Raw genomic sequence first — 26,963 nt, forward strand, 5'->3', positions numbered from 1 at the left:
CTATCGGGTTGAGGTCAGAACTGTGTGCAGGCCAGTCAAGTTCCTCTACCCCAAACTCGCTCATCCATGTCTTTATAGACCTTGCTTTGTGCACTGGTGCGCAGTCATGTTTGAACAGGAAGGGGTCATCCCCAAACTGTTTCCACAAAGTTGGGAGCATGAGATTGTCCAAAATGTCTTGGTATGCTGACGCTTTAAGAGTTCCTTTCAATGGAACTAAGGAGCCAAACCCAACCCCTGAAAAACAACCCCACACCATAATCCCCCCTCCACCAAGTTTTACACTTGGTACAATGCAGTCAGGCAAGTACTGTTTTCCTGGCAACCGCCAAACACAGACATGTCTATTGGATTGCCAGAGAATCGTGATTCATCACTCCAGAGAACACGTCTCCACTTCTCTAGAGTCCAGCGGCTTTACACCACTGCATCTGACTCTTTGCGTTGCACTTGGTGATGTAAGGTATAGATACAGCTGTACAGCCATGAAACCCATTCCATGAAGCTCTCTATGCACTGTTGTGCTAATCTGAAGACCACACAAAGTTTGGAGGTCTTTAGCTATTGACTCTGCAGACAGTTGGTGACTTCTGCGTACTGTGCGCTTCAGCATGCGTTGACCCCGCTCTGTCATTTTACATGGCCTACCACTTTGTGGCTGAGTTGCTGTTGTTCCCAGTTGTTTCCACTTTTTTTAATACCACTAACAGTTGACCATGGAATATTTAGTAGCAAGGAAATGTCATGGATGGACTTACTGCACAGGTGGCAACCTATCACGGTACCAGGCTTGAATTCACTGAGCTCCTGAGAGCGGCCCATTCTTTCACAAATGTTTGTAGAAGCAGTCTGTATGCCTAGGGGCTTGATTTTTTACACTTGTGGCCATGGAGGTTATTTTAACACCTGAATCCAATGGTTTAGAGGGGTGTCCCAATACCTTTGGGAATATAGTGTATATTTAGGTCTTTGTCACTAATTTTTCTGTGTATGTCGCTGCACAATTCCTGGTGCTTTCAGGTTTAGGGGATGACTGGGACTGAGCATTACCATGTCTTGAAGGAGGGGTGTCACCACTCACCTATGAGATCCAACACCAGTAATTTTGGTGGCAGCTGCAACAGGGGAAGGAACAGTGCGAGAAAGCTGGAGAGGTACAAAGTTGTTGGGATGAGCGTTAAACAGACTTTGCCACTTTGCCCAGACTTTTCCCCACTAATGCCACTTAGCAATGTTCATCAGTGCTGCCTTTCAGTGTAGCCTCATCAGTGCCTATCAGTTCAGCTTATCAATGCCCATCAGTGTCACCTCATCAGTGCACACCAGTGCAGCCTCATCACCGTACATCAGTGCAGCCTCATATTCGCACATCAGTGACAGAGGAAAATTAGTTATTTACAAAATTTTATAACAGAAACTAAAAAAAAATGTGTTTTTCAAAACATTAATTTTTTTGTTTGCTTAGCAAAAAATAAAAAACCCAGTGGCGATTAAGTACCAACTAAAGAAAGCTCTACCTGTCTCAAAAAATGATAAAATAATTTAATTTGGGTACATTGTTACATGACTGCGCAATTATCATTCAAAGTGCAAGAGCACTGAAAGCTGAAAATTGGCCTGGACAGAAAGGGGGTGAAAGTGCCCAGTATTGATGTCAAATTTAGAGATTTAATAACTCCAGATACACTGTTTCCGTTTCTATTAAATAAAGGATGTGTCAGTGAAGAGGTTAATTATAGTACTAGCACTGCTATAATCACTGAAACAGATCTGTCTGATATGCACATTGTGAATAATACCTGCTAATGCTGACTTAATGCTTTAGCAGAGGGTAATCTTTGTACAAATCCCCATTTTGGCAGCTGCTCAACTTTATTCACTAATGTAACTAATGTATAACTCAATTAGTGAAATCCTTCTTTGTGCATGATTAACTTCTATACAGGCTAAATTAGCTGTAAAGCAGCTGTTGTACATAGAAGTATTGCAGAACATCCACTGCACGCCATATTACTGCTGGGGAGAAGCATGGACACTCCTAGACATCTTTTCATCAAGTCTGTAAGAGTGCACAGAATATTGAATGTTAGGTTCCCTGCTAGCATTACAGTCCTAAATATTATTCATGCTTGATATTCATGCAATATTATTTTACACAATCGTTTGTAATATTGTTGTTGGCCATGATGGACTTGCCCTGAAAGGGGTTTTCAATAATTAATAACATTTGTACTGCTGATTTTTTATCTTCTTTAACAAGTTGATTCTCATTGCATGTTTCCCAATACACAAGTGGGAACTTTGTTTGGATAAAGCAAACAAAAAGCTCACTTGCTTAATTCCATTCTGGGTCCAAACACTGACACAAAGTCTGTATTTATGTCCACTTTACGAGATTAGCACATTCATCAACGTGACCAGTACTCCATACCCTCAGACCCCAAGAAAAGTGGGTTTTATTTGCTTCTTCTAAATTTTAATACGTACACCTCTCAGAGGAAGGACTTTTCACACTATGGCCATTGAGCTGTGCTTTTCTGCCACTACTGCACATGAATGGTATGAACAGGGCTAATAGAAAACCTTTGTTTTTTAAGTGCCCTGTTCACACCCTTTATATGGTGGGGTCTGCAGAAAAATGCAGCTTAAGGAACATTATGTGAAAAAGCCCTTACTTTTCTTAGTTTTTTTGAGTAAGACCAGTTAGTTGGCAATGCATAAACAGTGAGTTTAGTGTGCTTTTAAATGTAATGTGTAAATAAAGCACATTTTAAATTGGTCATAATATACATAAAGTGCATATCATTTCCGAGTCTGAGGGTGCTCCTAGTTAGGCTACAATGCCAGATTTTATCAACAGATGACATTGCAAAATTAAAAACAGGTAACGCAGTCCCTTATAAACAGGTGAAAAGAAGAATATATACATAAAGTGCATATCATTTCCGAGAAACTGGGACCTTTGTTTACCATTGCCCAGTGGACTGAAGTCTGAGGGTGCTCCTAGTTAGGCTACAATGCCAGATTTCATCAACAGATGACATTGCAAAATTAAAAACAGGTAACGCAGTCCCTAATAAACAGGTGAAAAGAGGATGCTTTTGTCTTAGAAAATGTTTTTTTTAGTATTGACCTGCTTTGCCCTTTTCTAGGTGTTTGCAGCAGAAGTGAAGCAGAACGAAAGCAAAGTTGAAGCATTAAAAGGCAAGCTGAAACGCTTCATAGAGAACAATGTGGATGCTCCAGAGATTCAGCAATGGGAGGACGTTTCAAATAAAATAGGTATACTTACCTTGATGAATCACTACTAGGCATGTAAAAAACCCTTCAGTTTAAGTATATTTTTATTACATGTTAAATGTATTTAGGGAAATACTCCTTGTATAAATACATGAAATATTTCTTTATATAATCTTTCCACAATAACCTGATTGAGTGGGAAGATATAAGAGTCAGTGAGAAGATATACACTGTGAACCAAGCAGGCGTTATTGCATTGTACAATAAGGGAAAACATAGCTTTGTGACGCAAGACTTTGTAAGTCAACACATTCTGCCACTAACTGCACCTATGTTGAAGAAAGATACAGTCAAACAGTTATGTCTGTCTATTCAAACTAATTCTTTTAATCCCTGTTACAAGAGTTATATTCATGAAAAATGCAAATGAAAACAGATCATTAATCTTTTGAAACAAACACTTCTTCAACAGAAGTGCTCAATATAACCATTGCTTGACATTGTATTGTTTTTATAACCCCAGCAAGACAGATAAGGGAGGGTATTGAGACTTGAGACTACAAAAATCTCTTCCCACTGACTAGCTAGGGCTATAATTAGAAGCTAAGGTAGGCTTTGCAGATTCTGTTTGTATCAAAAGCTTTCTCATTCTTCTTATTAGTATTTTTACTCTTCTCCCAAAGCTCAGGGAATGTTTTACCAGGCAATGTCAGAGAATATGGACATATGTAGATGTGTACTAATCACAGGTTCTTGTTAAAGTGACACTAAAGGTTCAAATGTCAAAAACATCTCCTCCCTTCTTCCCACCTGCTGTGTTCCACAAAAGCAAGCTACTTGCACTGGGGGCACTTGTGGGTACTCGCTCCTGGACCACCTCTGTGTGTCTGTTTGGGGGGCTGAGGGGAATGCATGAAGGTAAAAAACCTTCAGCCCTTAGAACCACTTTAAATAAGAGAGTTGCCAGAATGTGTTTTAATAGGTTAAGTTGACCCAAAGGCTGCTACACGTGTTCGATGATCATTGCACAATTCCACAATGTTCAGAATGGGAAATAATGATATGTATGTGAGCACATTGAAACTTCTGCCACCTCTGATCTCACTCAGGTTAAAAAAAGAAAAATGATCTAATATAGACTGACTTATGTCACTGCTATTGTCTCACAGAAGTAAGACCAGTATTTGCACAATGCATAAACATGTTTGTTAGGTTATATGTTTGCTCATGCTTATGATCCCAACATTCTGTATATTGTTATTTGAACAGGCAAGCATTAGACCTTGTTTTAATTAGTGCCTTCAGGTAAACATGATAGACTTGAAAACATGACACATAAACCAGACATGGTCTATATATTTTCATGATCTAGATTAACAAAATGCAGTTTTGTAATATAGAAAAGGTAAGTACACCCCTGCATTTACCACCATTTTACTTCCAGAGTGGGTGCCAGTGATTTTCCTTAGAGAGTATTCAGATGGAATATGGGAATATTTAATTCACAGGTATCTAGGATCTGCCATTCCCTTTGCTATTCGCATGTGTGTTGCCATCATGCCAAAAGTAAAAGTATTCTCTAAAGCCCTCAGAAAGAAAGTTATATATGCCTATAAGTCAGGCAAGGGGTTTATAAAGATTGCCCAATGATTTGAAAACCATCATTCCACTGTAAGGTGGCATAGATTTCAAACAACTGCTAACTTGCCCAGGACTGGCCAGCCACACATATTCAAACAGAACTGACCGTTTGATGCTACAAATCTCCAGAATCACAAGATTTTATTGGGGGTGTTTAAGTAACTCTTGCAACAGCTGGTGCCAAAGTGTATGCATCTGCAATCATGAGGAGATTGCACCAATTCAACCTGCATGGGAGGTGTGCTAGAAAAAATCCTTTACTGTTGGGAAAAAAAGAACATTTGAGCAATATTTCAGTTTGCCACTGAACAAATAGCAAAAACCAAGCATTTTGGAGCAATACTGGTTATTGAGCCCTAAGTTAAAACTAGCTATAGAATCCCAGACCAGAAGGAGCAGTTCAGTAGCAAGGCCCGAAAGCATGGTCACGATGTGGCATTTGTCTTGGTGGCGGAGACCCGAAGACAAGATCTACGGTGAGTAGAAGACCCTTCAGCTCTTGCCCAACCAGCCTGGAATACACCTTTTCACCTGGCAAGAACTGTGGTGTGGCACTGGAACTCATAGTCAGCCTATCTACTCTAAAAGGACAAGGTTACCTAAAATAACATGAGCTGCATATAATGTTTATTGCAATAAATAGGTTCACCTACTAGCATACAGTAAGGTGACCACTACATTTATACTGTACCACAGACCTAACTATCTGGCACTGTGCATGTGAGACAATAACAAATTTGTCACAAGGATTTAAATACACATTCAAGAAGCTATGGGCAGCTGCAGTTAAACTATTAGTACACAGGAATAATTGCATAGCAATCTTTGCTTGTTGTGCTAATACATATTTATAAATAACACTGTGATATTACCAGCTAACAGTAGAGGGCAGTAGATCCCTACATACAATTAATCCACCAAGGAAGAAAAGAAGAAATAGAGGGTTATGGGCTGCTGTCAAAGCCTTAATTTGATTCCCATTCAAATTTTGTAGGTGGGGTTAGAAATGAGCAGTTTATGCAAAAGAACTATATTCTGCACATATTTTGCAACTGTAGGAATTTTGCATGGAGAAGTGATCAAAGATGTCACTCCGTCAATGTCAGAGACTAGGTATCATTCTGTCTCCTGATATTTGTTAAATAAATCATTTTTTCTGTGCTCTCAATGACCACCATGGTGTTTTATTATTAGTCTTTTTCTGTCAACTGCGTGTGGGCAGGAGTATTGATAGCAAAGATCTATCTATAATCGGTATGTGGTTCTCCTTATACATTATGGCCCAGATAAGTTCAAAAGCATCCTTGTCAGTTGATTTATCATTAATTGTTGGAAAACACATGATGTAGAGTTGTTGCTTGACATGACACCTTTCTTTTTACAAATAGAAAGCTGTGGAATTTGTGGAGCTCCAGAATGAGACATACAATCACAGTCATTTGTAATAAGGGATTTATATAGAATTCATGTCTAATAGAGTATGCGAAAAGAATAATCCTAAAAAGACAGATATGTATAAATTGTCAAGCCAAATTCCATTTATTTACACTATGATGTATTAGTTTGGCCCACAGATTAGTAGTGGTAGTGAAGGTGGTATGCTGCACAAGGAATTGCTTATATACTGTGGATAAATGAACTGACAAAGACGAATGAACTTACCAAATCCAAACTGTGATCATAAAACATGGTTATGGAAGTTATTGGTATAGACATCCACTGTCTATAATTTGCTGTGCTAAATGCCAGTGCACAGAAGTCTCCCATGTTGTGTCCCACATCTTATGGCCGGAGGAAATGTAATGTGCACATTCAGCCCTTTACATTTTAAACTAATTTTGGGTATGGACTTTGATATGCATTGATGAGTAATTACATAATTTTAGGTTAAACATTTTTTTCTGCTTGTGGCCACCATGTCTGCATCTAGGATAATGTTTTCTGCCTTGAAAAATAGAAATTAGGTCTGGATATCTAAATATGAGAATGCATAAAATATAGATTAAATATATAGATAATTTTAAGACCTGGTTGCCAAACAGTATAAGCTACATTTATATGGATTATAACCCTCTTTTAATAATGTTTCATACCTGTTGCAGTGTTCAAAATCAAACTGTGATGTTATCTTTTTTGGGGGGTTAGTTAGGCTGATTTTCTAAAAGATTTTAGAATCTTTACTCACAAATTGTGAGAATATTTGCTCCACTACATACAGTCATTTGAAAAAGCATCTGTAAATAACTGGGTATTCAAAGTGAACAGAAATTTGCTTTTCATATGACTGAATAGTTTAAGTGAACATTCACAATGTTTGAGTGTTTGCAACTCCCTGTTAGTAAATCAGCCTATTTGTTTAATGGCTGTGTGCAGTAAGAGAAGCCTTACATGACTGATGCCAGCCCAATCTGAGCATTATTTTACCAGATAAGGCATGGTTGAGACCATGTTGACCTTCCCTACAGGCAATGATGAACGATTCTAACTGTCAGGAGCATTCATTAATGTAAATTGAATGTTTTCAGCTTTTTGCAAAACCTTAGAACCTCCTGGCTCCAGTAATTCATCATTTTGAGAAGAGCTTATTTTCACTTTAGAACAAAAAGGTTCCCAAATAGACATATAACATATATACATGGGTATGAAATTATATTTAAACCAAATAACTCAATTTGAAACATCACTTACAAATTTTTTAATTTTTAGCTTTACACTAATACTGGGTGATTCTGTCATTAATATCCTTGCTCGGGCACTTCCTGTTATAGGGTGGCAATGCTCTGTTGTTGTCTCCCAGTAGTCCTGCACTGTAACCCTGTGACATGGCTTTCTAATGGAGACAACAAGTGGCCACAAGCATGATCTACTGTTGTCACCATCAGAAAACCTGCCCCGAGAAACATCAGGCAGCCATTGCTGCCTGATGTAGCAATGGCTGCATGTAGTGTGTGCATGTAGAAAGGAAGTAACCACAAAGAGGCTGCTGGGAATCAGCAGCCACGAGACGCAACAAAGGATGAATACAAGGTGCAAACAACAAATTTATTAAAATAGGGCAGTTTGTGTTAAGGTGCTTTAACCAACTAAAGTTTATCATTTACTTTATGTCCATATAGGGTTTAGACATAATATTTAATAGATGTGTCTACAGGCATGTTTTCTGTGATTGCTATCATAGAGACACTTTAAGTGTAATTCTCTTATCACAGATCGTTTTTTACAAAGACATATGAACATAGGTCATTTTGTCAGCGCTAACATAAAAAAGGAGCAGATCCGTTGTAATAGAGAGTGTTTACCATCAAGATATGGACACAAACCAACACCTATGTAGCATAGATTCAGCTGCTTTCTGTTTGGTAAAGCATTTGCTGTGGATTGTACTTCTAAGAAATGGTCACAGTCATGTTTTATATTGGCATGGTGCTGCTTTTTAATGGGGGCAGGGGGGGTAAGGATTTTTGAAATAACCTGTCAACTTAAAGAAACTGTGTCTCATTAAATGTATCACTGTTTATGTTTTATTTCTACCTTGCATACATAATCTCCCCGAAGACAGACAGTATAACATGGTGAAAGCATCCATAATTGTTTTGCGGAATATTTAACTAAACTTCCTATTGTTATAGGTCCACAAAATATTTACTTTTCTTTTTATGGCAGTAAACCCTGTAGTGCTCCTGAATGTCTCTAGTTTTTTCTCAGATAGAGATTGGCAAAAAGTAGGCAATAAAAAGCCCACTTTTAGTGTTCATTTGCCCTAATTTATCCCTGTTTTCATTTAAGCCGTGGTCATCCAGTGCCATATTCTTCTCCTCTCTGTTTACATCCTGGAATAGTCCTTATTTGGATGTTAATGTCACTGTCTGTGTGACATGGGAAATTCCCGCTGTCTGACCAGCAGAGTGGTCCTCTTAGGATCCAGAAGAAGACGTCAGACCAAGTGCAGAGAAGGGGGCCAGCTGACAAGGGTTAATGTGTGAAGCTGAAATAGTGGTCCTGTCAAGCAGAAATTTTATCAATGAGGGACCTGAATGTGGGAACTCAGGTGAGTATACTTGGCGTCACTAGGCAGGCACGGCATACAACCTGGTAGGATGGCTCCAGCACCCCATACTTTCTCCCCCATTCCCTCTAACCAAATGCTAGCATTGAAAAAAAGCAATCTATGCCCTTTTTACTTCCCAAAATCTGTGGTCACATGATGCACCAGTTCGAGTCTTCTCTCTTCTTCATACTGGAGGCGGCATCTTTGTGGGTGTTGTCTAGAGATGGATTTAACATTTGAATACTTGTCAGGATCTTTTGTCACTGTGTGTAAAAGTTTTCAATTTGTTTGGTGCTGCAGAATCATCCTGGACAGAGATCACCCAGATGACAGCTGAGAGGCAGCAAACCTTGGAAGAATCATCAAATGACCTGGCCTTGTTCCAGACAGCTGAAGCCCAGTTAAAGCAATGGCTTGTAGAGAAAGAACTCATGGCAAGTGTTCTTGGACCCCTTTCAATAGACCCGAATATGCTGAAAACTCAGAAACAGCAAGTTCAGGTAAGCTATGCATTTGCAGCACACATCTGATCATTCCCTTTACAGATTTATCAAGCTATTGCTTTCATTCTCTGCCAAGAACATTTCACATGTGTTTTTTTCTCTTTATTTGGTGTAGGAAGATGTAAAGCTTCCTTTAACCATCAGTGTATTAAAAACAGGCACATCTTTGATGACAAGGGAGTCCTGGACTTTGTGTGCTTTCTGTTTGTACTGAACAAATTTCTATTACTGTTGAGAGAAGCAGAGAAATAAAATATATGTGTCAACCAGGGGCGGACTGACAACTCATGGGGCCCCCAGGCAATAGGGGATCATGGGGCCCCTGTGTCCTTGCCCACACTCCAAAAAGCCTATAAAAAAGATACCGGGGCATTTCATGGGGCCCCCTACTGACCCTGTGTGCAGTGCCCGAGTGCTCGAATGGTCAGTCCGCCCCTAGTGTCAACATGCAAAACTTGGCAAGTGCACATTTTCTAGGCACTTGAAATGTAAAGTTGAAGACATAGGCTTGTAATGTGGCCATGAGAATTAACATATACAATTGTAAAACAAATGGAATAAAAAAATCCCTGATGTTAGGCATGTACAGGGCTTTTTTCTCAGTGAATAGGTGTAGGAACTCTCCCTCCCCGGCCAACTCCCCATCTGTAACCACGCCCTAACTCAGCCCCTAGCCACACTTTTCTTAGAGGGGAGTAGTACAGTGATTCCAAATAATGGTAATAAGTTAAAGCTCAGAAATGGGTATCGCACAAGGAGCATGGTTCAGGAATGTGTAACACACAAAGTACAGAATCACACAGGGTGCAGAGAAAAAATCAGGGACAATACTTGCATTCAATGTAAAGCATCCCTTGTGCTCAGGAATATCCATCATATAGCCCTGTGTACAGAGTGCAGGGGTCAGGAATAACAGAGCCCAGCACACAGAGTGTGGTAGTAAAGTGTATGTAATATGAAGTACAGCATACAGAATGCAGGGCTCAGGAGTATGTAACGCAAAACCAAATGTAAAGAGTACAGAATTCAGGAGTACCATCCAGAGGCCTTGTAACATACATCACAGCATACAGAGTTAAGCTGTTCTAAGTATGTAATGTACAAAGCATGTTACATAAATCTCACCACTGCACCCTGCATGCTGTGCCATACATAACATACTCTTGGTTACTGAACTCTGTATGCTTTCCTGTCCCCCAGCAAATTTCCCTGGTCTTTCCCAATAAAGTATCCCCCCATTTTAAAGTAACCATCAAATGCTTACCTCTGCACATCTTTTTGCTTACCTCTGTATCACCCATTCACAACTCATCTCTGCAACCCTCATCTACAACTCACCTCTTCTCCTGCCCACAGCTCACCTTAGCACCCCCCCCTTCCCCATCCACAACTCACCTTTGCCCCCCTATCAACATCTCACCTCTAAACCCCTCCAACCACAGCTTACACCGCCATTCCACAACTCCCCTCTGCACCCCCATCTATATTATCTCTGCGCCCTGCCATATTTCGCTTCTGCATAACCATCTAAAACTCACCTCAATCCACAGTTCTTACCTCTGCCCCCGCCTTCGTATTTCACCCCCCCCCCCTTACTTCCCCCACAGCTCTCACTTATGCACAACCTGTTCCCCTCCACAGATCTCATTTTGCATGACTTGGCATTCACACCCTGCCCCAACAGCTCTCACCTGTGCATAACCTGTTCCCCCTCCACAGCTCTCAATTTGTACAACCTGGCATCCCCACCTGTCCCCAGAGCTCTCACCTGTGTGCAACCTGCTCCCCCTCCACAGCTCTCATTTTACACAACCTGCCTTCAGCAGCTCTCACCTCTGCACAAATCTCTCCCCTTTCCCAGTTAATCTCTCTGCACAACTTAACCCCCCCCCCCCCCCAGCTCTCTCCTCTGCTAAAATCCCCCCCCCTTCTGCTCTTCTCTCTACTAAAATTCCCCCCCTTCCCGGTCCTTATTCTCTGTGCACAAATTCACTGTAGCACAGAGCCGAAGATGTGTAGACTTTACTCAGCTCCGTGCTAGAATGTCTACAATCAGTAGTGTAGGCAAGTGGGGACAGAAGCTGCCTCCCAAATTAACACAGGCAGCTGCAGTTGCGCTGCCAGGACCTGAGGCACTGACCAGGGCTTGAGGGCAGAAGCACTGGGTGCCCATGACTAGTACAGAGAAGCTGGTAGAGGAAGAGAGCTGTGTTGAAAATTTCCTCTACTGGCTTCTGTGTTAAATGACAAGTTTGAGAGGAGAGGGCTGCCGGAGGGGCCGGAATGGTGTTCTAGCATGTTCCAGCTGAAAAAAAGGCCAGGGCATGTATGACTACTTTACTATAAGGTTCCTGAAGAGGACACACTGGCATGATTTGAGGTTAGAAGAAAGGAAGTTTAACCTTCTATTGAGGAAAGGGTTCTTTACTGTTACTGTTGGAAGTCCTTCCCCCAAGAAGTGGTACTAGTTGAGAGTGTCAACAACTTTATAAAACATTTGAATTTCTTCCTCAGAAACAGAATATACACAACTATGGGAGTTGTTAAAAGGATAAAACACATACACACACATAAATTGAACTGGCTGACCCTTTTTTAAACTTTGCAGACTATGTAACCATGTAACTATATTCACAAGTTAAGCACATGAGCATACTGTATGATGTAAAGATCCTGTCTAAGTATATTGCCAAATTAGCATCACACAGACTTCAAACTGAGAATTTTTCCCCATAAAAGCATCTTTTACGTGGCCCAGAAGAGGAATTTAATTTATGATTAAGCTACAAATGGGACACAAACTCATTTCGGTGAAGACGTATGTGTGTAATAACACTTTACATTCAATCTGTTCTTGTGATATTGCCTAAAGTGGTTGTAAAGGCAGAAGGGCACAAGTACGCACAACAGCTTTTTTAATTCAACATATGATAATAGTCAGATGACAGAAAGTGTATCTTCTGGTCATGTGATCACAGTGTAAACAGTTTTTGTATACTAGACATATTGTATATCCATGCTTAGTCATCTCTCTGTTACGTTAAATCAGTTTTATCTGTTAGGAAAAAACATTTGCTTTTTTTAGCTGCCAGAAAGCAAAATAGGCTATGGTACCTTTTATGTTTCAGTAGATTTTGACTGAGGCTGTGGTGGCTTTTAATGCATAAATTAGACATTTATTAGAGGCTAAACAAAAAAAAGTCTTATTTTTCGTATTTATTTCTTATTTAAAAGGAACCTATACATATATGAGCTGGAATTGTACACTTAAATTTGAAGTTATATACATACTACTTGATTAAGGTGGAGTTCCACCCAAAAGTGGCTCCTCCCCCCCTCCGCTGCCACATTTGGCACCTTTTGGGGGGGGAGGTAGGAGCGGGTACCTGGTTTTGACAGGTACCCGCTCCCACTTCCGGCTCAGTGCACCAAGGTGCACTGAGCCGGATGTTCGGCACTCCCCTCAGCCCTATGGGACACTTCCAAGGTCCCAGTGGACTGCAGCCTGTACACAAAGCGCTGCACGCTGGCGCATGTGCAGTAGCTGCCGGTATCCCTTAGTCAAGATGGCGGCGCCAGCACCTGACAGCCGATTGAAGAATTGGGGTGAGGACACCACTGGATGCATGGACAGGTAAGTGCCCTACTATTAAAGGTCAGCAGCTACAGTATTTGTAGCTGCTGACCTTTTATTTTTTTTTGGGAGGTGGTGGGGGCCTGAACGCCACTTTAATCACTGACCTGCAACAAGCAGTTACAAAACGGGTAATCCAGATCAGTGACTCACTAAGCAGTGAAGGATGTATAAGGATGATAGACTGGGAGGCTACACAACTCCGCAATGACAATTGCTATACTTTTTTCCTGAGAAGTTCCCTTTAAATGAAAACTGTAATGAGAGAAATATGGGGCTGCCATTATGAGCTCCTTCTAAAAATGCCACTTGCCTGGCTGCCTCTGACATCATTACTTCCTGAATCACTGTCCTGGAGAAAACATGTAGAATGTGAAGTCCAAGTAAAGTCAATACTCCTGATCTGCAATTTTCTGGCCAGTGACTCATAAAGTATTACTCATAAAGTATTAACGCCACATCAAATGACAGCCAGTCAACTAGCATTTTAAAAATAAGAAGTCAGAAATAGTAGTTGTATTTATTTTCTCCATACCACGTCTGAGAAGAAATTTATTTATTTCAGGTACTTATATAGCACCGTCAATTTACGCAGCGCTTTATATACATTTTATACATTCACATCAGTCCCTAACCCTCAAGGGGTGTACAATCTAAGGTCCCTAGCTTACATTCATACATACACATACTAGGGACAATTTGGACAGGATCCAATTCACCTACCAGCATGTCTTTGGAGTGTGGGAGGAAACTGGAGTACACGGAGGAAACCCACGAAGGCACAGGGAGAACATGCAAACTCCAGGCAGGAGGTGAGGTGGCTGGGATTACGAACCAACGACCCTAGTACTGCTAGGTGGAAGTGCTAACCATTTAGCCACTGTGATTCCATTCATAGTTAGTTGGAATAAAACAGTACATAGTTCAAGGAAAATTAAATGAAAGGTCACAGATCCTAAAAACAGAGTCTGATTTGGTTCTAAAGATAAATGCATCGATAAGTTTGGAAAGCATATTGTAAAACACCGAACCTTAGCATGTTTTGTATGGGGAGGAAACTTACACTGGAAAAATGCAGAATCACGTTCAAGACCCTAGCACTGAAAGACAAAAACTAACCACTCTGCTGTCCTGCACTAAACTAGGCTAACAGATTGTGCACATCTGTGGGTGTATGGGAAGATCACAATTTTTTGTGCCCAGTGCTATGTGTACTTTGTATAATTGGATTTCTCACTATTACCTTTTATTGGCAGACCATAAAATTGGTATTACTATATTAAAGAAATAATTTCCAATGTGCATGACAACATTGAACAACTCTATGTGGTGCTACATTACATGTAAATGTAAAACGAATGAGCAAAGCGTTGGTCTGTTGCTTGACACTTTGGCCATAATCACATTATTCCATTAAGCTAAATACCCTTATGTATTTCCTGTGGCATGACTCAGTAGTGAATCATGTCCCCATAACAGCTTTCAGATGATTTTGCTACACATAGCCTATACTGTTCTGTGACTCTCGGTCAGTCCTGTGATCACACCATTTTTTAATTTAGCTTTGTCTTTGGTTGTCATGCCTTAGATATGTGTTTCATCTGCAGCATGACAATGTTCTCTGCATTCATATACCCCCCAGATGTAAGTCTATAAGTTAGTAAATGTGTTTCACATGAGCTCATCCTCTGTAATTGCATGCTACTTGTGATTTAATACAAACACTAGACATACAACAAGTATTCCTTTCACTGGTTCATCCATGCTGACCACAACAAGTACAGTGACTCAATAGACGTCTTTCAATGGCTAGCAATGGATTTATATTGCAGAAATGGATGTAAAAATGCATCTGGGATTATTTATCAGTGTGCCTAAGAGTAAACTTTTTGAGATTAAGTTACCAAAGGAATATTCAAATAGCTCAGCGAATCTGTGTTGTTCTTGTTCAACCATATGGAATAATGCCTTTTAAAAAGAGAAGTGTAGAATTTCAAAATAATAAACTTTCATACGCACCAAGGTAGATGCAGCATCGGTCCAATGCTTCTTCTGTCCCCCAGCACCTCTAAACCCGAGAACTGAGCAATCAAAGATCACTGATCTCTCAGTTCTCAAGTCTGCTTTAGCACAGAGCAGTAACTGTTAGTCACTGCTCTGCCTCTCCAGTGCTTACTGGAAATCCGGGCCGTGGAAAGGACAGGATTGGCTGGCTTAGTATCTCAGCAGTGCACTGGAAGGCTGAGCCCAAACATTACAATTAGAATTACTGCAGAGTCTGGACCGGCTGAGCGATGTCAGCTGATAATCTACTTCTGCCCACTGTCAGATGAATCTGAGACACAGGAGGGCAACTAAGTTCACTCCTGTGACCCACAAGAAAAGTAGGGACAAAAGATGTTGTTTACAGAATATGTAAACCCTCACAACAACCCATTCAGTTTAAAATAGATATGAAAGGCAAAACAATTCTGTATAGATATAAAAAAAATATAAATACCCTTTTCCCCCCTTTTTTATAAGTGATCACATAATCACTGTTCTCAGCTGCATAAGCAGCTGGGGGAGGGGAAACAGCATCACACGGACTTTCCCAGCGAATGGATGTGTGGAGGGGGGCTGATTATTGGAGGAGAGAACACCGAGCTCCCAGCACAGCTAGAAAACTGACCATGCTGTGCTCTCTTGCTTAGTGTGGTCAGTTTTTAATAGCAACGCAGAGGGAGGCAAGCGCACCAGGGATTTCACACAAAGGAAGCAATACAAAGAGAACAGGATACTTTTTCCTACAAATACATGGTACAGCAGGTACATGTCAGGAATATGAAAGGTTGCGTTACATACTCTTTAAGCTTACTTTATCCTTGATTAGATTTTCAGAGTTAACATAGCTTCACCTTATTTACATTCACTTTGCAAAACCAACATTCTGCACTCCTTCAGTAATTCAAGCCAAATAGTTTATAGCAGGCAACCAGTAAAGATATCAGAAAAGAACTTTACAGCTTCTATGTGCCAGTTGTCTAAACATGTGTAGCACAACCTTCTTGATGGCTGCTGAGTTTTTGCGTCCCCCTAAGTTCTGCACAACCAATCAACGTGCATTTTCCTGCACTCTCATCCAAAGTCAGTAAAACAGTCCTTGAGCTTGGTTTTGTTGTTTTTTATTAGGGCTTAACAACTTGGATGGAGTCTAGGGTTATATGGGATGCCCAAAGGAACTGTACAACTTCAGAGGACAACTTTTTAGCAAAAACAAACAAAAAAATCAGCAACAGTCTTAGTAAGGAGCACGGAGTCCCCTTTGGTGAACCTCCTCAGATCACAGATGAAACTTTTCTCATCCACCTGGCCATCTTAATGGTTTCCCTGAGCACGGGATTCCCAAATCTACAGTGAATTAGTCCCAGTGAGAACTAGTGGAGTATTGCACCTGACTGCCCTCTCCTTTCTGTGGCCCAGGGGGTGTAGAAGTACTCACACTGTCCTTTTTCCTGTAGCTTAATAGGTTGCAGCTGATTTCAGGCCTTACGGTGGGCTGCCTCCTTCCCTGCTGAAAGGCTGTCCTTCCTAATAGACTGTAGGGCAGTGGAGATCCTTCTGTCCAGCTTTAGCTTGTAGTTAGCCCCCCTGGGGCCCTCTCCCAGGCTGCATACACCAGCACCTTCCTTCACTCCATCTTCCACCTCACTTCAGCATCTAACTTGCTGATCAGGCTATCCCATATTTAAAGGTTGTCCTAGCCACCATGCCAGGCCTCCTGCCTGGGGATTGGCCAAGTTCCCTCAAACATGCAAATCCAGGCCTTCTCCTCTCCTTCGCTCCTCTTATAGAGAGTGTTGGAACTTTCTGAAGGGTAGGAGGGCCCCAGAAGCCCAGACCTGTTGAGCCTCCCAGCCTGAATTGAGGTAACCTCTCTTCTTTACTCCCAGGCTATCTCATCCCAGGCTTCTAGCAAGCCTTTGACTCACAGGCAAAAATCCTACCTAAAATAGAGGGTGCTACACATGGATTCACACATATAATACTGTGAACCCACATGTATTTGTGAATCCTAATAAATGGAGAGTGGCTGCCTCCCATTGGGGTTCAGTGCTTTTATCAAACTTTCTGTTGGTTTTGAATAAAGCTTGTTCTCGCAGCATTCATATTCTTGGTTGTACAGTGTATGTTTTTTTAGGATGTAAGAACAGTAAACCTGACGAATTAGATGTAATGATGTAGATTGCTGATTTTTGCTTTGCATGCTACCTTGTTAAAAATGTGTTTCATTTGAGACATTTTGTGTTTCTTTAGGCTGACCTGCTCCACCTGTGAATTTCATTATAAAATGTTTTTTTTGTTTGTTGTAATAGATTCTTCTAAAAGAGTTTGATGCTCGAAAACAGCAGTATGAACAACTTAACAGCACAGGGCAAAGAATCCTAAGCCGACCAGGAGATCTTCCTCCTTGTGATGAGGCTGTAAAGGAGCAGTTGGCAGCTGTGGCATGTAAATGGGAGAGCCTGAGTGGACAATTGAATGACAGATGTGACAGAATTGACCAAGCTATTGTGAAGAGCACTGATTACCAAAGCCTTCTGAATGGCCTTTCTGAGAAACTAAGTGCCTTGAATAACAAACTGAGTAGCAATATGACAGTAAGCTCTCACCCTGATGCTGTAAAACAGAAGATAGACAATGCAAAGCAGGTACAGGAAGAAATAAACATAGAGATGGGTAACATTGACATCGCCAAAGCCCTTTGTGAAGACCTATCACATCTGGTGGCAGAAGAGTACTTGAAGGCAGAACTGAAAAGGCAAATGGACACGATTGTTAAGCCGTTCATGGACTTAAAAGAAAAAGCAGGTTGGTGTCAGGCCAAAAAATAATCTTTACACAGATTTTTTTAAATGCCAAAATGCTGAAGTGCCTTCAGTGATTAAAATAGTCTCTATAAATAATGCCTGAAATACTAACACAAACAGTGCTGATGAGTCAACAGAGTGAACACATTCCATTAGTTTGGAAGAAAAGATTACTTTTCAGGTCCCTGTTGTAAGGTCATTTTTAAAAACATCAGAAATAGTTTCCAAAAAACACATACAATCACTAAAGTATCTTGGTTCATAATAAAACATTCCATAGCTTAATTGCCGTGAACAAAAGAGTCTGATAAAATCAGGAGCAAGCTCATATTTCAGATATCACCACTCACAGCTAGATTAATGCATGCAAGTATTACACGGTGCATGATTTAGGAATATAGTTAGAATATCACACTCCCTTAGGTACCCTGCTGTTATTCAACCCCCTACTGTTATGGTGCAGCCATACTAGTTCTAAAGAACTAGTAGTAGTACTCAGGTGTACCTCAGTTTACAAACACCTCAGTTAACGTAATTTTCAATTTAAGAATGAAAATCCATTGAAAATAATGCCTCGGTTTACAAATTTTTTTAAAACTTTTTTCACAATATGAAGTGTATGTCGGTGCCCATTTTTAAAGGAAATTGCCAGATTTTTTTTCTTCACTATAGCTTACAGAATTAGCTGTCACTTTCCCTGGAGTTAAAGGAAGCTTTGTTTCTTTTAAGAAACTAAAAGGAAACATTTGCGTTTAACTTGGGGAAATAAACTAAAAGGAAACTTTCTTTTTTTTAGCTGGGGGGAAAGTGACAGATGAATCTCTGAGCTATAGTGAAGAAAAAAAAGCGGTAATTACATTTAAAAACCGGCAACATAATAAATAAAAAAATGGCGCGGGGTCCCCCCCCCCCAAAATCCATACCAGACTCTTATCCGAGCATGCAGCCTGGCAGGTCAGGAAAGGGGGGGGGCAAGCGAGCGCCCCCACCCCTCTCCTCCTGAACCATACCAGACCACATGCCCTAAACATAGGGGGGTGCTTTGGGCCAGGGGGGCTCCCTGCCCCAAAGCACCTTGTCCCCATGTTGATGGGGACAAGGGCCTCTTCCCCAAAACTCTGGCCGGTGGTTGTGGGGGTCTGCTGGCAGGGGGCCTATCGGAATCTGGAAGCCCCCTTTAATAAGGGGGCCCCTAGATCCCAGCCCCCCTATGTGAATGAGTATGGGGTACATGGTCCCAATACTCATTCACAAAAAACAAAATGCAGTGTGAAAAAAGACAGGACGCGGTCTTTGACAAGTCCTTTATTAAAAGAAAAAACTAAAAGAATGACCGCAGTAGATCCAACGTCAATCACGATGCCCGCCTCCACCACTGACCCAAAAAAGAATAAAGAAAAAAGGCCCCGCTCCCATCGATGGCTCCCGCTGTCTGCCTGCTCCGTTGGTTTGACAGTTCTTAAATAGGTAAGGGGTGGGGCAACCCGGGGACATTACACATGTGACCCCACCCCATGTGACATCAACGTTGAATCCATGATCAATGAATCAATGAATAATCAATGAATGATCAATGATGAATTAAAGTATGGGACAGCCTCTGTCATTGTGTATGTTATGCATACTGTATATTGGTATGCTCATTTCCATTGCTTTTTCCCTACATAACATTTAACTTTATGGTTCAATCAATAAAAAGTATCCATAGATATTTATTGACAGTATTGTACTTAGAATTGATATTGTTCAATTAATTTTCACGTGGGCTCTCCAAATAAGTAACAGGGCAAGCAACAATACCATACACCTGCACATAGCACACCTTTCTTTGTTAATTGTAATGCATAAAAAAACACTAAATGTATAATATACGCAGAGTGTAACATACTGTCTTGCATATAGTGTATGTGTAATTATTTGTACTTTTGTCTCCATTAACTGCATGCTTTAAACCCTTAGGTTTTCAACTTGAGCAGCTACAATCTGCATTTGCTAGCTCTCAAAAATTCCAACAGATGTCTGAAGATTTCCAGGTTTGGATGGAGAGTAAGAAAAAAATGCAAAATGAGGCAGCACCCATCTCTGCCAAGCTTGAGGTCTTGGAGTCATTAATCACAGAGACAAAACAAGCACTGAGTACATTGAATGCCCAACATGGTGCCTATGAAAAGATTATAACAGAGGGTGAGAATCTTTTACAAAAAACAGAAGGGGGAGAGAAGGCAAAACTTCAGTCTCAGCTGTCTATGTTTAAATCTAGCTGGGAAGACATTAATAAGAAAGTATCAGAACGTGAAAACAATTTGATAGATTGCCAACAAAAAGCCATGAAATACAAAGATATGGTGGAAAACATAAAGCCTTGGATCGAGGAGTATCAAAATAAAGTATTTTCAGTTAAACTTTCTACAGACCCAGCAGTGGTAGAAAATTCAATTGGAATAGTAAAAGCTCTACAAAAGAGTGTTGACAAGCAACGTGGAATGGTGGAGATGCTAAACAGTGCAGCAGATAGTTTATTAAACTCCTGTGAATCAGATAAAGACATAATTACAGAAGAGAGTGCCATGTTGAATGACAAGGTGGAATCACTTATTGATAGTTTACATAATAAAAGAGACTCACTTGAGAACATGGCACTGCGGCTCAAAGACTTCCAAGAATCTGTTAAAGATGCTGAAAAGCAACTGGCTGTGGCACAGGAGCATATAGAAGTACAAGAATCTCTTGGGACCCAAGCATGTAGTAACAAGCATCTAACAATAATGCAAACACAACAAAAAGCCCTTCAAAGTCTGCAGCCACAAATACAGTGCTCTGTAAAATTGGCCCAAGAGATTGTAGTAGATGCATCAGATGCAGAAGGCGTGTCTGATCTTCTCCTTCAAGCTGAATCCCTTCAACAAAAACACAAAAATATCAGCCAGCAAATTGAAGAAAAATGTACCTTCTTAGAAACCAAGTTACAAGGAATTGGACATTTCCAAAATAGTATTCGAGAGATGTTTTCTCAGTTTGCTGAGTTGGATGATGAGCTTGATAGTATGTCACCAGTTGCAAGGGATATGAATACACTACAGGCTCAGAAAAAGGACATTAGCAGATTCATGGAGAAGTTAGGAGATCTTATAACAACTAATGACAATGCTAACAAGACCTGCAAGATGATGATGACCTCTGAAACATCTCCAGATCTTGTTGGTATTAAAAGGGATCTAGAAGCCTTGAGAAAACAATGCAGCAAATTACAGGATCGAGCAAAATTCAGAGAAGAAAACATTGATGGAACTGTTACCAGAATGAAAGACTTTTACAATACGTTAAAAGAATTTGTTGATGAGTTTGGGAAAGCAGAAGAGCATGAAGAATCGCAAGGTCCTGTTGGAATGGAAACTGATGTCATCAATCAACAGCTATCCATTTTTACGGTAAGGCAGTGAAAGCTGGCTATACATGATATCAGATATGTGTCATATGATACTCATAGTAAACTACAAGATTTTGTGGCATAACAGAATAGGATCAAACAATCATTAATCTTAATTCGGCTGTGCTTCAGGCAAGTATCTTTGAGAAATAAAAAGACTGAAATTAAGATTTTATCATTTATAGTGTGCGCCATTTGGTACTGAATGAACAGGCAATCTGTGTTTTTGCCTTTGACAGCAAAATATTGACTTTCAAAAATGTAAACGATATACTTTTTATATGAATTATACCTTTTGATGTGCTACGTGTGTTCTAAACTTAAAGTGTATAGCTAAATCCTTTTGGTTTTGAATAGAGCAGTTTTTTTTTGCTGTCTGTATCCCATTGGTCAGATGTACCTTCACTTTCTGTACTAGAGACACAACAGGGAGAGGAAATCTATACAAAATAAAGTGTCCCCATTGGAAGACTTAAGCTAGCCATACATGGATCAAATTTTGATTCATATGTGGCCACGCTGGTAAAAAAAAAATCAATCTACAAATCAACTTCTGTTCAACTGCTTCATTGGTATTTTTCTGCAGGCCATAGGCTGCATCATTGACTGTGAGAGTTTACAATCTTTTAGGGAATAAAGAGATAAGGCATTCTGAGGCTTCTGTGACTTCCATTTGATGCCCACTTGTTCTGGGTCTGACACAGCCAGACAACTAGTATATTTAAAAGAAGGCCATCAATGAAAGCCCAAATATTTCTCCCATAACAGGTAAGCTTACGAGGAGAAAAGCTTTATAAGACGTATGCTTAGGAACTTCCCAAATGTTATTGGCAGCGCATGTACAAGATGATTACAACTTAGATTATAATAGGACTGACAGCGATAATAATGTCCACTTTCAAGATTATTCTCTAACATACTAAAAATGTTATTCTACTTGGTCCTCTGGGAAGGATTGTCGTGCAGTGCTCCTCCTGCTGACAAGACATGACCTTTACAAACCTTTACAATTTTTATCTGTTTAGTGCAAACACATTAGAATCTATGAGATTCACCTTGTGTGGTGATTTTCTCCCCTGATATTAATGCTCCTTGGGGTTCCTAACTCAGAGAGCACATATGGGTTATATACAAGTTGCTGTTTTTAAACACTTACCAGATTTTGGATGTTATTATACATATACCCACCTCTCTGCTGAAGAAGTGAAATGAGTCAAGAATATGTAGAGCTCCCAATCACTGATCAAATGTTAATAATTGGTTTACATTGTATTGTTTGTACCTAAAAAAAATCCCATCCTATATCTATGAGTTAACTATTGTATATCAGGGATGTGGTACTTTAACTGAAATATTGGACATCCAATAAAAGAAATTGTTACAGCTGTGTAAGAAAACCTCAGCAGCCAATGAGAAAACAGCTTTTGGCAGGTATCTGAAATATCTGATATCCAATGTAAGAAATTGTTACAGCTGTGTAAGTAAACCTCAGCAGCAAATAAGAAACCAGATTTTGGCAGCTTGATCAGACTAATGATATCTACTTCCAGTTACTGCTCAACAGTATTTAAGTGTTCTTGCATGGCAAGACCACTTACTGTTATTTCACATATATATTATTATTATAGCCAAATTTTCCACCCTAACTCCTCTCCCACAGTTTTTACACTACATAGACAGTAATATACTGAAACGTGCAGATTGTTCCCGATTGGTGTGCTATTACTTTGTGGAACGTTTCGCCAAATGGTTCACGAAATATCAGCGTTTTTCTGGTGAAATTGGTCCCATAGGAATGAATGGCGGAATGTTCAAAACTAGAGTGGGAGCTGACAAAAGCTAGAGTGTGAGCTGAAAAATCAGGACATGATTTCTAAACTGCCATCACTCCCTCATTTTCAAGCCACTCCACCCAGTTACTCCGCCCACTCCAATTGTAGACTACTGGTGGAGGCAAGAACACTTCACACAATTTCCCCAGAAATTGTAGCTTTTCTAGTTTGACTACCAATATTTTATTAAAAGTATTGGATAGGTCATGTTTCTTGATAAATTTGAAATGTGAGAATATCTGTTTTATTGCGTAGGTTGGACCCCTGGAGCTTCTTATGTAGGTACCTCTGGAATTTGTAGAAATGCTGATTAAATAAGTGCATAATACCCATGTTTTACTAATACACTGTTATCTCATCTATTAGCTATGTGGTGAGATAATTTTTGCAGAAGAACCTTGTGCTTTAATGGTTTTAAGCGTCTAGAATGTTAGTCGCATTCAATTAAGAGAAATATTTTAATGCAGTCTACATTTCTAAGATGTACAGTAGTTGTAGCATGTTGCTAAGCACTAAGCTTATTGTGCCGCTAATTCTACAGATCTGTCTAATAATTAGGCTGTTGTGCTTATTTCCCAGAAGTGCTGTATTTAATGATAGTTTTACTGAATTTAGCTTCAGTTTCTCAAAATGAGGCATCAAATCCAAAGTACATGGATGTGTATGAGATCACAGTGCATTTGCGGTTTAGACTTAGCAGGAGAAATATAGTAAAAATAAGGCTTCTGGTATTTTAGTGATGAATCAGCATGACTCCTGGATTAGTTTCAAAGCTGGGGGATTGCAAATATTTATAGCAGCGATTCACAGCAAGATGTGATAGCAAGTATTATTTGCAGAGTAGTGATCAGCTATGTGAAGGTTATTCATTGTCAAGAGAAAAATATATTTCTTGACCTTAAAATATGTACATTATCACTGGGTGTCCCAAAACCCTGCGAACTTTCCTTTAGTGTAAACAAATGCTTTGTACTTGAATACCTGTAAGATAGCCCATCAAAAACATGTATTAGACCATGTACATTCCAATATATGGGCTCACACACGCAGGCAGATCTGTGTGCTTAACCAAAGACTTCTCAACTTTGTTCCACTAATTCATAAGGGCTCATGTACACTGCAGCTGCTAAACTGACATTTAGGAGCAGTTGAGCTTTTTTTCAGCAGCCCTTGAACTCTCCTTTATGTTTTCCTATGTGCCCATGTACACATAGTCGTTTACAGGCAGTTGAGTTTACAGTTGTTTTTTTGAACGCACCAAAATTGCATTCAGGAGTAGATTTTACCGGTGTTTCAAACGCCAAACGCTTGTAAATGCAGTTAACAAGTGTTTACGTTTAGGCGTGTTTTTTTGACAGGTTTGTATCCAGATGCTGTCCAGAGCCTTTTTTCTTCATCAAAAATGCATGCAAAGCGTTTTCCATGTATTCAAATGGACCTAGTACACCAGTGTAGTCAGTTCCAGGTTTCACGTGTAGGAAAAATTGGTAGAACATGCTGCATTATGCTCATGATGAGATCCATAGCGAATACAACCAGAAAAGACAGGTAATCTCAAAACATACTGCTCTCTCTGCTTATGCTCTCTCTATTTCTCTCAAAATGTCTGAAATAGTTCATTGTTTACTATTTTTCAGTGCATTCTGGGCATTTGGGAGGGTCTCCTGAGGTTATCTTTTAAAAACGCTTCTAAACGCAAACGCGCATAAACGCGGTATGCAAATGTGGCTAAACTAAAGTTTTTTTAACCTACGTTTTCTAGCAGTCAGTTTCCAGTGGTCAGAAGAGTTTTCAAAATGCCCGTGTACATGAGCCCTAAATGTATCGTTAATTAGGGTATATTTAACTATTCACTGTTATTGCCTGAATTATATAGGGCTTTTGTTTAGCTGGATGTAAACCAACAAGAACTAAAAACATTTGTGGGTAACTCTGTACTCCAAGCAACATGCTATCATTCATCACCTAAAATGTAGCTACTGTAAATATCACCTGCTGTTTAGGCAAAAACTAGGAAGATTGACTTGGAAAAAGCATGGAAGCATCCCTATATGTTTACTTATTGTTGAGCTGTCAGGCTACAACAGTCATTCTCACCCAGGTTTCTGTGGAACTCTAGGGTTCCTCCAAAGGTTGCTAGAGATCCATTGATCTGTAACTAATTGACCTCCCATCCGAAAGTACCTGCATAGTCCCAGGAACAACACAAATTAGTAGAGTCAGCAGCATGACACCACCACTGTATAGGGGGAACAGGGTATCCTGCCATCATGTAAGTGACATTTTTCCTACTGATGCCCGATGATTTGATTTTAACAAGGGCTCTCCATTACCTGATATTTATCTTAATCCTGAAGCCTATGGTTGCAGGTAAGAAAATTTCTCCATCTATGACCGGCTTTAGGCAATACAGAATGGTGGGGATACTTATAATTGAAAATTTGAAGTGTTAAAGACAAGGTTTAAAAAGCTGTAAGAAGACACTAAACTGCTGAAAACGAGCCATTGCTGTACTTCTGAAATAGCATGGCTGGGTACTGATCAAGTGGCTTTGAGATTTTTTATCGAGGTGCTGACCAAGATTAGATCATGAGTTCTGACTTCAGTCTGACTTCCTAAACTGCATTCTTGTTGCAGATTAGTAACTCGTATAGTACTGAGGCCAGGGACACCTTGGCAACAAGTATTAGAGCCATGTCACATGGCTGGCAACACCAAGCTTGTGCATTTTGCTGCCCCAAATGTTGAAGAACCTTATTTGCTAGCATGAGAGCAGCAATAACGCTTCATCTCAGTGGTTTGGCCAGCAAGGGAGTGAAGCCATGGTCGATGATCAATAGAAGTAGGTCAACAATGGCAGCCCCCATATTGCTTTGAATACAGGTTTTCATTAACGTAAAACTAAATCTGGCACATGCAGAGTTCCTCTCATCACCATGTCTACTGCCATGTTCTTCTGTTTTTTCCCTGTCCAGTGTTTTCCTTCTTTGGCCATTGGTCAGCCACTGATGATGTAATACATGCATGCCTGTGTTACATTGTCCTGGCATACAGCTCTATTTGGAACATCTAACAGATGCCGATAATGGGCCAGGACAGTACACTGCACTGCACTGCATGTACACTGCAAGTAACGTACACAAAGTACATTTTAAAACAAGAAGGTAAGGCAATTTTTGGCAGAAGAGATTTATAAAGAGTCTTATATACTAAAAACATTCTACCTGACATCACATGTTTTCTTTTTAAGTTTATTTCTGTCTTAAGATGATGCATTTAAATGTGCTCAAAGAGGCAGAACATATGTACCAGGTATATTTTATGTTTAATTTTCCCAACCAATTGAAGTTTTTGTTTTGTTTATCCTGTCTAGTCTGCATGGGAAAATTTGCAAATGTAATCTGAATGTTTACTATAGGCTATAAATGCTTTTGTTTAGTTTTTTTCATGTATTGTGCAGGAATTAAGCATTTTGCATTGTAGCTGTTGCACAGGTTCTGCAATTCTAAAACTCCTGGTACTGGTAATATGACTGACACGTATTTAAATGTTTCCTTAGGAATTCACTTATAGAGTAAATTTAGGATTATACAATCCTGAAGCTGCTCATACATTACAATATTTTGCTGCTGTCTATTCTTCCGATGTGTTGATTACAGGACAAATATCATGCAATGTCATCACATGCAGAATTTAAAAAACTATGTAAGTGATTATGCAAAAAGTTACCGGGTACACAAAAAACATTGACTGTACAGTCCTGCTGACATCATTGCATTAAATAGTAC

At 40.0% G+C, this 26,963-nt stretch overlaps 1 protein-coding gene across 6 annotated transcripts in view; it reads left to right on the forward strand.

The window, feature by feature from the left end:
* DST (dystonin) overlaps window positions 1-26,963 on the forward strand; it is a 675,093-nt gene that overhangs the window by 483,701 nt on the left and 164,429 nt on the right. For all 6 annotated transcript variants that reach the window (XM_089694126.1, XM_089694129.1, XM_089694130.1 and 3 more), the window contains 4 exons: window positions 3,153-3,282; window positions 9,230-9,429; window positions 17,422-17,917; window positions 19,876-21,344. In XM_089694126.1, the coding sequence (XP_089550252.1) occupies window positions 3,153-3,282; window positions 9,230-9,429; window positions 17,422-17,917; window positions 19,876-21,344 (2,295 nt within the window). The remainder of the gene's footprint in view (window positions 1-3,152; window positions 3,283-9,229; window positions 9,430-17,421; window positions 17,918-19,875; window positions 21,345-26,963) is intronic.

Source organism: Staurois parvus, unplaced genomic scaffold (assembly GCF_062004578.1).
Source record: "Staurois parvus isolate SC_StPar_1 unplaced genomic scaffold, SC_StPar_1.0 ptg000652l, whole genome shotgun sequence".
In the NCBI taxonomy this organism is placed as follows: Eukaryota; Metazoa; Chordata; class Amphibia; order Anura; family Ranidae; genus Staurois; species Staurois parvus.